This window comes from Lupinus angustifolius, chromosome LG20 (genome assembly GCF_001865875.1).
Source record: "Lupinus angustifolius cultivar Tanjil chromosome LG20, LupAngTanjil_v1.0, whole genome shotgun sequence".
NCBI lineage: Eukaryota > Viridiplantae > Streptophyta > Magnoliopsida > Fabales > Fabaceae > Lupinus > Lupinus angustifolius.
Genome location: NC_032028.1, coordinates 20,885,054 through 20,898,663, shown reverse-complemented (window position 1 = coordinate 20,898,663; position 13,610 = coordinate 20,885,054). Strand labels below are relative to the sequence as shown.

Below are 13,610 nucleotides of genomic sequence, written 5' to 3'. Positions count from 1 at the left end.
ACAATTTATAATGGGAGACTACTCTAATGTGCAAGGTTACATATTACAATCAAATGTGCATAAATTAGAACAAACTTTGATATAGATTCATTAATTTAGTGTAATGATTTAACAATAATCATATTTAATGGTCTATTTAAATGTGCATAACGAAACCTACATTAGAGAGTCACGTTTCTTTTACAATTTAGTTGTGCAATATTGCATCAGAAGCATTACTAGTTAGGAATAATAGGATGAGAAAAGTGAACTAACCAGTAATACGAAAAAGGCAAAACAAAAAGTGAAATTTGATCCTTACAAGAGATCCTTATTAGTCTAATTACGAAAAAGAATTAGTTATTTAATTATAAATGAAAACCTTGGTGAATACCAAAAGAATGAAATAAATAAATAAATACACTTATACTAATCGGGAGATAGAGTAACCATCAAGATGTTGTACTATTGGTATAAGGTTTTACTAGATATCCAGAAAGAACAAAATGTCAATAGTTTGATATTGGGAGCAATGCTTATTAAGAGGAGCATAAATTAATTTCTTACTTATAAGGTGAGATAATATCCTTATTATTATGTTGTTTCCAATAAGGAGTTTAGTGTCGTTAATATTATGGATCTCATTAAGGTTAAGTCCCGATTTGGTTCTATGCTAATTGGAGAGTCATATGATGTCTTTTGCTAGTTGGTGTTTAGATCCTTGAGACTGCATTATTGGTTCTATGTAATTTGTTCTTATTTCCTTGGTCTGTATCGAAACTTTGTATCCATTTGGGTGAACACTCCTTGTACTTTAAATATATTCTCGTTGCTTATAAAAAAAATAAAGTAATAATGAAATCGAGGGCTCTATTTTGTACTCCAAGGCTACCCCTAGTAAGTATTAATAAATAGCTCTATTAGTTTGACAACAACAATTACAAAGAAGATTCAATGATCCATATCATGTGGTGGATTTGCCTTTAAATATTTAATATCTAGGGTCATCTACTTTCCTTAACATTTTATTTAATCTCTAGGGTCATATGTTTGTGATTCCACTAATATGGTGGATTTGCATTTCATTCCCCTTTCCATTTATAGTATGTAGTATCTATTTTTAAATTTCAAAATTAATCATAGGCTTTTCATTTGTGAGGGGGGTTGTTGAATCTAATAGCAATTGATTAGTGGAGGAGGAAAGGATAAGTAGGGTTACCCCAAAGGGTAGGTTGAGAGGGACGACCTAAGAAAATATATTTGTTTAAATATATTTGAACATACATTAAATCTAGCCATGTTAAATATATGATCGAAATATGTATACATTGACAGAATAAAGATTTATATACAATCAGTATATTATCTAGACATTTACCATTCATTTATATTACTTTTATAAAGAGTCAATGATAATTTATGAATGATGAATGATACAATAACAATGTATAAAACTTTTCATACATTTTTTCTCTAAATATATTTGTTTAAATCATATTTGAACATACACTTAACCTAGTCATGTTAAATATATTTGTTTAAATCATATTTTTCAAAGTGCAATGTGACATGGTGGTAAAATTGTTCATCTCTTACCTCCTCTTATTGAGTTTGGTTCCTAGATTTCCTATAAATTTTTTTGTTTCAAATTACCACCTTTAAAGATGCTAAAATAAACTTGTAAGTAGATATTATTTTAAAATAAAAAACATATAAGGAGAAACACACTTTCCTCTCAAAGTTTTTAACTAGAGCTAGGCCAAAAGAGAATATATTGTAACTTTCACCATAATAATATATATAAACATACATATTTGTATATATACTTCTAAGAAAAATATAAGTTTTGGACTCCTCCGTCATCAAGAAGATCCATCCTTATTAGAATTATTTATAATTTTAATATTTCAAAAAAAAAAAACATCAAGCTTAAAATATATCTAAAAATTGGTATTTTCATTCGTTAAAGTTTTATATTATTAAAAAAATATAAATTTAGTTTATATTTTGCTATAGGACCAAAACATACTATTACATGGCATGAGATAAGCTAAAGGTTGTTTGATGCAATCAAAACAAAAATAACATATGATATGATATTTTTATCCTTTAAATATAATATGATGACAATTTTATCTTTACGTGTAAAAGGGAAAACAATAACTGTTGGGAGATCTTCATTCATGAGTTACAACATTCTTCCATGGACTAAGTGAAAGAAGCATATAAGTGGGTTTGACACTACATCTTGACTCAAAATCTTAAGGCATTAGGTCTTTGGGTCCATTCACTTATATGCTCTTTAACTCATCCATTTTTTGCCCAATATAAGACTTCTTCATTCACACTTAGAATACCCAACAATAACTTACTTCTTGATGTGTTTCTTTTCAGTTTGGTGCATAATAAGCTAAAGGTCTTCTACATGGCTAATTAAAAAAAATAAGCTTATACAGATTAGGAAAGCCAAAATATGATATTTAATTAACCCACAATTTTTTTTTCCAATTGTTTAAACGATTTCAAGTATCGCTTTCATCAATGAGGTTTGTGTTTGATTATTAAACAATTATTTTGGACTAGTACTGATGATTTACCTAAACCAACGCATTTTGGGGTGCTAAAACTCGTCACGATATGCTTCAAAATTGGAGCAAAAATTGATTAATTTATGTTCTCACTTAACAATTGGAGCTCACAAAGGGTAGTGATGAAATACTTTTGTGTAGTTTAAACTTTAAAGTACATGGAAAAGAAACATAGTATCTTCATTCACTGAACCTCACATGTTCTTACACACACTTACTTGTCTCCTTGTAGAGCTACTAAATCAATATTTTTTTGAATGTAAAATTTATACATTGTTAGTGTAAAAATATATATAGTCGGCAAATCATCTACCATTATTTTGTATTATTTTTTTAAAGAATTAATGATAATTGAATATAAATGATAGTACGTAATTATGTATTAATTCTCTTTCTTATAAAACTATAAGTTATAATAAAAATAATTGCAATTTTGATACGGAATTTTGTTGAGTGATGTTGATTAGTCTTTAGAATAAGAGTCAATAGTGACATAAGAATCACTAGTGGCTTATATTTTGTTTTTCTTGTCTTCAGAAATTAACACGATGCTTTAATTTCCCTAGTAAAAAATACACACGAGTCAAGTTAAAATTAGGCTTTGAGTCAAGTTAGATGCTAATAATAATCCTCTTGATGTTCAAGCAAAGGGCCAAAAGTTCAAATGGGTTTTGTGCATATTTGTCTGCTTTAGCAAGCCCTACTTCCTTTTCTTTACTACATAATTAACTGGTTAGAAAAAAACCATATTGTAAAACTTGGAAGTAAAATAAAATTAATTTTCAACATTTGTACTTTATACACCGAAAAAAGCATGCAAAGTAAGTAAAAAAAGTTATAAATATAACTTTACACATGACCCAACCATACTTAACTTAGCACTTGTATTATTTTGTAAATTTAATTGAACACAACAATAATAATAATAATAATAATAATAATAATAATAATAACATAAGACTAATTACATAAACCAACTATATATATATATATATATATATATATTACATAATATAAGGCATTTAACTAAAGGGCCTAAGCACAATAACTAAAATTATACATTTGTAGGCCAAAGTTTTATGCAAATCTTGTTTTATTAAGTGGTGTAGATATCTAGCCCTCCAAAACTTAAACCCTCACATCCACTGCTTTTGCTGAAACATGAAGATCACAAGGTGATTTAATAGAGATAAGAGTCATGGCTTATTTTTCTATGGTAAAACGTCATTGATGACTAGTGGAAAATAAAATCACAATGATTCATTAAGAGTGGTAGTTGCATTTACAACGAATTTGGACAATCTTTATTTCATATTCATCCTTTTGATAATTTGAGATGAATATATATATAGGATTAACATATAATTTATATATATAGGTTAAACATATAATTTCATTTTTGACGAGATAATGGACTTAATTCTCTTAGGAATCTTCTCAATGCTCGTTTTCTTTGTGTTGGTGTAGTGAAAGCGATCATTGCGCAACATTAGCCACAAACAATCAAATAAATGCATAGAATAAATAGAAGAGAATAAACAAGAGAATTTGGTAACGAAGTTCAGCCAATTGTTCCTTTGTCTTCGAGAGCGCTAAGCAGCTACCAAGATATTATTAGAGAATAAGGATTACAAACCCTAATACACCCATGGGCCCAACTATCCATGGAGTGTTTCTATTTGGTGTCTATATCTTGTGCACATTACAACAAGGGACTTGAGTCCAATATGTAACATTATATTCTATTATATTTTAATGTTAGGCAATGATGGACTTCATATAATAACATATTTCAAATATCCTCAACAATTTCGACCTTGATTGAAATAGACGAATATCTCACTCCTTAGGAAATCTATACAAGAATCTTCATCTTGGCAAATATATAATTTCACCTTGTTCAATGTTTAATTCTCTTTAACAACTTCTTCACATAAGAGTTTGCTCCCCTTCAGCATAAGCCTTTCTGAGTATCATTGACGATGTTACTGAAAGCCTAACTCTCCAAACTTCTAGTGCTTTTTCCCATACCGCCATCTAACGGAACACGTTGTCCAGCTACCTATTGCTAGGAAGTCTTTCGAATATGGAACATCTATACAAAAGTTCACCAACAACTGTCATCTTCAATACTCAGTCAAATTGAACTTTGGAGCTTCCTTGGAAAGCCTCAACCACTACCGTCATTGTCTAGTTCGACAATCATAGTTAAAAAGAACTATCATTATTCATCATAAGGAGTTTACCCACAGCACACACCTTGTGTTAATGCTAACCAATGTTCGTGTCACATCCTTGTATCCGAACCAATTTTCATGTCACACCCTCCATCTCTATCAATGTTCGTGTTACACCTTGCAACAAAGTCAATGTCCATGTTACACCCTACATGAAAGTCAGTTAGCGTCTCTGTGCTTTTGTGGATCTGCTAACAATTAATATCCTTTAATATGATGTCGCTAACACCATAAGGATATTTCATTTCTCATCTCAAATGAGGTTATTCTCTTAATATCAAGAGAGATATTGTTGGTGTCTAACTCACTACCTTTGTCTCTATCTTCACCTTGATCCTAATCTAGTGCATGAACTTCTACGATTCTGGATCAACACATATATCGTCTCCACCACAGTTCCGTCATATTTTCTTCTCCTTCAATCCATCTCATTTATCCTTACGCATTACCTTTAACACACATTGTCTAACCATCACATCTTCACCCTCTTTACCCATAATCTGGCGCATGGGTTAAGAGTCATTTACCAATTGGCTCTAATACCAATTGTTGGTGTAGCGGAAGCGAACGTTGTGCAGCATTGGTCACAAACAATCAAATAAATGTATAGAATAAATAGAAGAGAATAAACAAGAGAATTTGGTAACAGGGTTCAGCTAATTGTGTCTGCGTCTCCGGGAGCGTTGAGCGGCTACCAAGATATTATTAGAGAATAAGGATTACAAGCCCTAGTACACCCATGAGCCCAAGTGCCCATTAAGTATTTCTATTTGATGTTTATATCTATTACACATTACAACAAGGGACTTGAGTCCAATATATAACATTGATATTCTATTTGAATGTTTGGCATTGAGAGACTTCATATAATAACATATTTCAAACATCCCCAACACTAAGTTTTACATTCTCATTTGTGGAGTGGGGGATAAACTTGTTTAATTGTTTATTTAGGTATAATATGGATAAAAATATCACTCGTTCTCATAATTTTTTAATGTCGTTCTTAATGAATTGATTGCTGATAGAAAAATAGAAAAAATTGTCTCAAATTGATTGTCCAAACACCTTTATCTCGCTGTATTCACATGCCAAAAAAGGTGGTTTTTCAATGCTAACTTTTGAGTTCCAAGATTCCCAAGTCTTCTTAAACAGTTGATTTTGCAATGACAGGGATAGTATAACCTAACATAGACAAAGAATGGAGCTAGATCTTTGATGACATTATCCTTCTAAGTTCTTTCTATATATATATATATATTTCACTTTCTGCTGCTAGTAGCTCAAAAGATTTCAATATTAATGTTCTTTTGTTTCTACCAATGATATATTCTCACCTTTTAGGTAATTAACTAATTACTTTTAGGGTTTATTGGATGTTCCACCACTCTTAACAAATGTCGGTCTCACAGAAAAAACATTTGATCTTTTGGTCTTTCTAAGGATTTACAAATCTATGTAGCTATAGATAAGTAGTTTCCTGACTTTTATAGATGATCCAAAAGCAGATTACTAGAAAAACCAGTACTCTATTAATAGGGTTACTATTATTTTATATCAACTTATTGTTTTTGTCTCTTGAAGGAATTCTATAGACTTGCAATGATTTCTCTTTATACCTAATAATCCAAAGAATCCAAACACTATCTTATTTAATTATTTATTATTTCAATTTGATCATCTTTCATACTATTACACCATGCTTTTCTACTCCGTTAAATGTGATAATTGGCAAGTTTTTCAAACAATTCTGGAAGTAACCATGTCCGTCCAAAGTGGTAGTATTTTCTTGGCAATTGTTGAGTAATTACAGAATGTTATTTGTCATGAGGCCCATTGATAAAATAGTTAATTAGTTATGTAATTAAAAAAATGTTATTGGGTATTTTTAGAGTACTCATACTTTTGTGATCATGCAACGTGTAGGGTTGATCTTATTAGTAAATTAAATTAGGGTTTGTTTCCAATTTAAGTTGTGTACCTTATATGTTATCATAAATGAATAAAATTGTAAAGTTGTTTTATTAATTAGATTTCTTACCTGAAAGTTATCATAAACATTACTTATTTACACATTATAACAATGATAAAAGTCTAATATTGAGGGCCATAACATATTCAATATGACAATGTTAACATTGTGTTGATGAAAATTATAAGGTTTTTATGAAAGTTTAAGGTCAATTATCTAATTATATTGATTGTTGAAGGGTTTATTATCCAATTATATTGATTGCTTGACGATTTTATAATTCGTTGATTGGCCTGGACACGTTCAACGAATTCACGGCCGCATAAAGACATGCTTATTCTTGGAAACGGGGTAAGACATTTCTACAAACTCGGGGCACCGGGTGAGGAGGAGACACCTTCACCAGGCATGCTATGTGCACACTTTTAATCATGGACTGTGGGTTCGAGACAATTAGTGTCACATGCAAATTTAATATGTTATTGCTTGTGTGTGGCTTGTCTTCTAATTGATCTTGTATAAGTTATTAGTTATATTATAATATGATGTATTGTGAATATTAATCTCTATTACTATTCTTTAAAGAGATTTTCCGTACTCGTGATGACTAGGAATATCATTGTTTAATAGTTTCTGAAATAGCATTTGAGATTTTTATCTTATTATACGTGGATTTTCTGACATTTCTAGGCAAGGTGCCAATGGAGTATGAGTTAATACTATATATGGCAAAATGAGCAATGCCCGTGGGCGCACCCGCATAGTCCACATTTTTTTACAGCAGATCATACAAATTTTGCTCATTTGCCCGTTTCGCTCGACCCGTTTTGCCTGCCAAGCTCGCGAGTATTTCTATTGGGCAATGTGGGCAGTCCATAAACATAATTTAAGGAAAAAGTAATAAAATTTTAAATAACTTACGATGTAATGTGATTTTTAATCCCTAAAAAATTATAATCTAATGTGATTTGTTAAAATTCATCTGAAGTATCAAAATTTTAATCTTCAATTACTTTGTTTTATTTAATTTTATTTATTATATGAATTTTTTAATTTTTAATTATTCAACAATGTCTGCGGGCCGTCCACAAGCTCGTTAGCCCGTTTTAAAATGGACAGATCGTTGAATTTTGTCTTTTAAGCCTACGCGGATGTGCCCGCACCCACTTAAAGTTGTGTGAGCATTTGCTAGCGAAAGAGGTCGGTGGCCCATTTTGCCACTCTAGCTTAAACTATGTTGAAGAACTCGATCATGTACTTGAATTTCTTATAAATTAGTTTTTATTGTATAAGTTATTTTAGAGGATTGATATTAAGTTGAAGATGTCATGGGAACTACATTATACCCTTTTAATCTACTGTTCATTATTATCATTAAAATTATATGCATCTTTATAATATATTTTATTTAGTATTTAACGATATTTCGAGAGTTATTTTCTTTATAATTTGTTAACTTTTAATTCTCACCAATTGTATTCTTATCATTTTTATTACAAAAATAATTAGGGTGTTACACTTTTCATAGGTATTGCAATTTACATACTAGTTTTTGGGATTAATCTCTTCACTAGAGAAAACATGAAGGATGAACCAAGATCAACCAACCAAGACCTGATCCTAGAATTGGACTTTTAGGGTGTAAAATATTTTTATTTTTGTAAACGCATACATATATAACTTTATATATATATAATTTGATGTATCCCTCTAGGGATGTAGTTTATGAGTTCTTTTTACAACTATATGGAAGAGAGTTCGATCCACCAATACAAATATTTTTTTGGGTTTGAGAATATTAAAATTACCAATTTTGAAAAACTAAAGAGGCTTGGATTTGAATAGAAGTTTTGATATCAAGAAAGCACAAGCTAACCATTATGCAAACATTTTTTCTTGTTTATGATGCTAAAAGAGATATATTTATAATTATAAATTAAAACTCCAACATATATTGCATCTTTTGATATGGATTATAAATTGTTTATTATTCTTAAAACTTTTTTATAAGGAGACACATTTATATTTTGTGAAAGGATATAAGGCTATTCAATTTAGAAACTCTAACATAATTTATGATATAGAAGCTATGAAGAACTGAAAATATCGATGTAAATGTGTAGAGGACAAACTATTATTTATTATTTTGGCTTTTCTTATTCAACTTTGTCATTTGCATAATAATTTGTATATTAAAGCTTTAAAATAAAGTAGAGACTTCAGTCTCATAATTTCGCCTTTTAGAAGATAAGGATAATATATTTTATGTTCTCATTCATATGATAATCATTGTAGAGTGGATTACAGACCAATTAATAAAATAAAACAATGGAATAAAAATAACCAAAAGGAATGCATGAAAGCATCCACCCTCATAATTTAAGCGACCATTAACATGTTTTTCATTATTAAAAGTAGTGTTATTGAATGACAAAGCTTAATAATTTCTTATAACAAATTAAATTATAAGTTTATATTTTTATATATGTTTGATACACATTACAAATATTTTTATAAGAAACAATATTTTCATGACAGAAATATTCAAGATAACGAGATATCATTATTTTTATATATTTTATGCAAATATAGAACGTTTAAGTTTGTTTATAGTTATATTCGGATATTTTTCATTTTACTGTTATACAAGCTTTAATAAATAAAATAAGACAATGTAAAATATATTTTTTTAAATTATTTGTGTGTTTGATTTACTAAAAATTACGAACACATCACACAAAAACGAGACAACACAAAAGAAATTTTTTAGAATTACATCATAATGGAGAATACAAATTTAAAAGTCATTTTTCTTGTCACCCACTTAACCATGGGACAAAAAAAAATTATCCTCTGTATTAAAATTATATCTAATTATGTCTCATCAATTAGCACATCAAAATCAACTAATGTGGAAAAAACGACCATGCTGAAGAATCTATATTTACTATTTTACATAAAGTAACCTTTGAGCAAAATGCGGTAAAAGAAAATAAAATTCATGGACCCACCGTCATCTCATCTTCCAAATTTTATCCCTTAAAATTTTTATATTTTGATTTAAGAATTTGAAAATTGTTACATCCTTATAATATTTCACCCAACAATTCCTCTATCCCACTTAAATTACATATTTATGTCAATTAACTAAAAACCAAGAACATAATATTTACGCATTATAAATATAAAAATTATAAACAATCAATATATTATTCATTATTTATTTATATTTAATAATAACTAAATATGAATGATCAATAACATAGTAACATTTTAAGAATTCCTGACACTGTTTGTACATATATTTTTTATCTCTATTATTACTAGCGTGTTGACAAACACTTTGTATTTGCCTTCTTATTTTATGAATTTAAATTTTTTTTATTGGATGTACTTTATATTATAATTGTTGTATGTATTATAATATTCAACTTAAAGTGAGATATATTAATTATAGTTATCTATGATTATATAGTTTTACTTTAGAAATAAAAAAATATTAAGGGCAAAATAGGAAAATAGAATCATGGTGGTAGTTATTACAAGTTTTGGCTTTATATATAGTATAGATATATAATAAGATAATAACAACTCTTCATAATCTTGATTTTTTTGTATTACCATGGGTATTCATTCACCCTATGGATAAATAGCTAATCCATTTTGGAGTGCATATCTCTCCCAATAAGTGTCATTCCTAAAAATTAACTCTTGACCTTTTAATCTTTCCACGATTTAATGAGGATCTTACATCAATAGAGACTTGTTGGTGTGAGAATCTTAATATGAATTATAAGAAATGAGATAAACACAAGAGTGTAATATCTATGCATTAAATAGTATAAAAATTTATATACAGATAATATATCATTCATCATTCATTTATTTTAATTTCTTTGAAAATTCAACCATAATAATAGATGATACAGTAATAAAATATAAAACACAATAATTCATTTTCTCTCTCTAGATGCAAACACTTATTGGGTAGAAAATTAAAAAGCCCAATAAAAACACAGAAGAGGCCCAAATCATTACATTTATTGATTCATTCATTGTTCAAATTACCTTTCTTTTCTCACTACACTTCATCATCCATGGCTTCTTCATCAACCTTCTCCAACCTTCTCTCTCTCATCATACCCACAAAACAACCCTCTATTCCACCACCACCCAACAATCTCAATTTCCCTTTTTCATCAACCCCATTTCAAAAAATCTCTTCTTTATCTCATCACTCATCCTCTGTGATGAATCCCTCACTTGCGTATTCGAACATGATGTTGTTTAAATCAGCGTATAATGTTCAGGTTGTGGTGGGAGATGATGAAACTGAAGAGAGGTTGTTGAATAGGTTCAGGAGAGAAGTTATGAAAGCTGGTGTTATACAAGAGTGTAAGAGGAGAAGGTACTATGAGAATAAGCATGATAAGAAGAAGCGTAAGGCTCGTGAAGCTTCTAGACGTAATCGCAAATGGTGAATAATTAATTCGTTTTTTTGTTAAGCTTTCTTCATTAAATGGATTAATGTTTTGGATAAATTGTTGTGATTGTTATTCATGTTGTATGGATTTTGATTGCAAGGTTTTAAATAGCTATCACGATGTCGAGAAGTAAGTCTCACATCGTTGTCTCGGGAATGGTTGTTTAAATATTTGTTGGACTATTCTCTGGTCAATTGGTGTTGAGATGGAACCTTAACTAAAACTCTCGATACCTTTATGTATCGGATAAATGTGGCTGATTGCAGTTATAATTGATGACTCCCAAAACCTTAATGTCTGTAATGATCCTGGGTGTAGATTTAAAACCTTGTTTGAGAGTGCAAGTCATATGTGAGGTTTGTTGTGTTATTGTTTAGTTGACAGGTTTTAAATTGCGGTTCGTAACAGCCTGGGGTGCAATATTGTGGTCTTTGTAGTCTTTGACCAGCTTCAGTTAGTTTGGCCTTATTGGCGTCGAAGCTGTTAAGTTAGTTAATTAGTTAGGATGTTATAAGTGGAGACAGAGAATATTAAGGCTAGTGTGTTGTGGATACTGGATACTTTCAAATTCGTATAGTCGAGAGGAAGAGAGTTCTGAAATCATAGTGTTATTATTAATAAATACCACCATATTTCTCGGTTATTCTGGTCCATTTCTATCAACCGCAGTTGCAAGCGATAAACTCAAAGTAACCTCAACCAGATTTTGAAACCATGTTAAATGGTTGAGTATGAGTTGGTTATTGAAAATGGACAGCATTTATGGGATCATGTGCAAAACTGCAAGGTTGGAATTTTTAGGAGAGTATAAGATGGAATGGAAGTGATAACTGCAGTTGCGTAATCTTGTTTGTAATAGGAGGAATAATGAAATTTTCTTCTCCACATCCACGGTTTGGTCAATGATTTTTGTTTCACTACATGTTAGGTGCTTTTTTGAAATTCAGTAATTATTAATTTCATCTAATGTCAAGTCTATGCATAAACTAGAAAGTTAGGGATTTGATTGGGTGAAATGGTTACGGGGCTAAGCTGTTCATTCTCAATGTTGTTATGGAGCTTTGCGCTGTCTAATTTTCGTGTGGTTGGGTTTATGTTGTGAAATTCTTCTGCTATTTATTCGCATGTCAAGTGAAACTTCTACTCAATGACTTACAAGATTTTCGTATGTGTCGATGGAAGTAGAGATGGGCATGCTCTTATTAGTTAGATAATTCCATTAACATTGATTATTTGATACGTCATTTGTAGGCGCCCTTTTCAAAGAACTGCGGTGCCAAACAAGGATGGTTTCCCAACTAAGAAGGGAGATGATGACGACGACGATAACTGGGATCTACCTGAAGGAGACACTGCGATTTAACCACCCGATACTATAAACTGTGTAGGATTCTTTACATATAACTTTAGAGGCTTTTTCTTGCAGGTAATTTTTGTTAAGTAAAATGTGTTCCTTGGACATAGTACATTTTCAATCAATGTTTCATTTCATACGATGTAATCTGTTCTGTTTGTACATCTTACGCCATTAGTTCTCTGAAATCTTGCATCTCTCTGTCTCATCAATTTGAAGTCCTTTTTTGTGCGCGTAGTTTACCACACATGTAATAGTTACAGAACTGGCATGGAAATGAAGAAGAATTATATAATACTACAATGTATTCTTGGTTGTGTCTCTAGTAACCATTTACTAAGTATGACTCTTTTTTGCATTTGTTTGGAGTATATTCTTGTACCTGTTACTGTGTTACTATGAATGCAGTTACGGGCTATTATCGGTCTGCAAAAACTTGCTACGAAAATTGCGGAAATGCACTTCGCCGCCTTTCTTTTACCTTAATAATCTCCATGATCTCTTTTCATGCTTGTTTTTATCATACTTTGAGTGGAAGATATATTGTAGTTCTTAACTATCTATGCATAATGATAATATTTGAATATAATTTGGTACTTTTATTGGGAAACTGGTCTTTTCTTACTCAAATTCTTGACCACAATGGAGCTATCAAGCTGAATAGACAAAGGGTATTCAAGATGGTACTGAACATGTTTCCAGCATCTAGGACTAGGTTACCCATGTGACCAAAAAAAGCTTGTCATGAAGCATGGTATGTTGGAAATTTTAGGGAGCAATATCTTCAGTTCCAAAATGTGTGTCACTGTATATATCATTTGATGTGATTAGTCAGAAAAATACTTAATTATCAAATTTTCAACTTTAATATATATTTTTTAATTAATCATAAGAAGTGATACTGAAGTAGCACACTTTACGGGACGGTGGATATTTATTAATTTATGGATGGATATTTGTCCTATTTATTTTATAAAATAATTGAAAAAACTTATT

At 30.2% G+C, this 13,610-nt stretch overlaps 1 protein-coding gene across 1 annotated transcript; it reads left to right on the top strand.

Moving 5' to 3' along the window:
- Positions 10,845-12,891, top strand: LOC109335213. The gene is made up of 2 exons (XM_019571326.1): positions 10,845-11,253; positions 12,512-12,891. The coding sequence occupies exons 1-2, from the start codon at positions 10,874-10,876 to the stop codon at positions 12,621-12,623; spliced, it is 492 nt and encodes a 163-aa protein (XP_019426871.1). The 5' UTR covers positions 10,845-10,873; the 3' UTR covers positions 12,624-12,891.

Coding starts and splice junctions, on each gene's coding strand:
- LOC109335213 (XM_019571326.1), top strand. CDS start 10,874: ATGGCTTCTTCATCAACCTTCTCCAACCTTCTCTCTCTCATCATACCC. Junction 11,254..12,511: donor TCTAGACGTAATCGCAAATG/GTGAATAATTAA, acceptor CGTCATTTGTAG/GCGCCCTTTTCAAAGAACTG.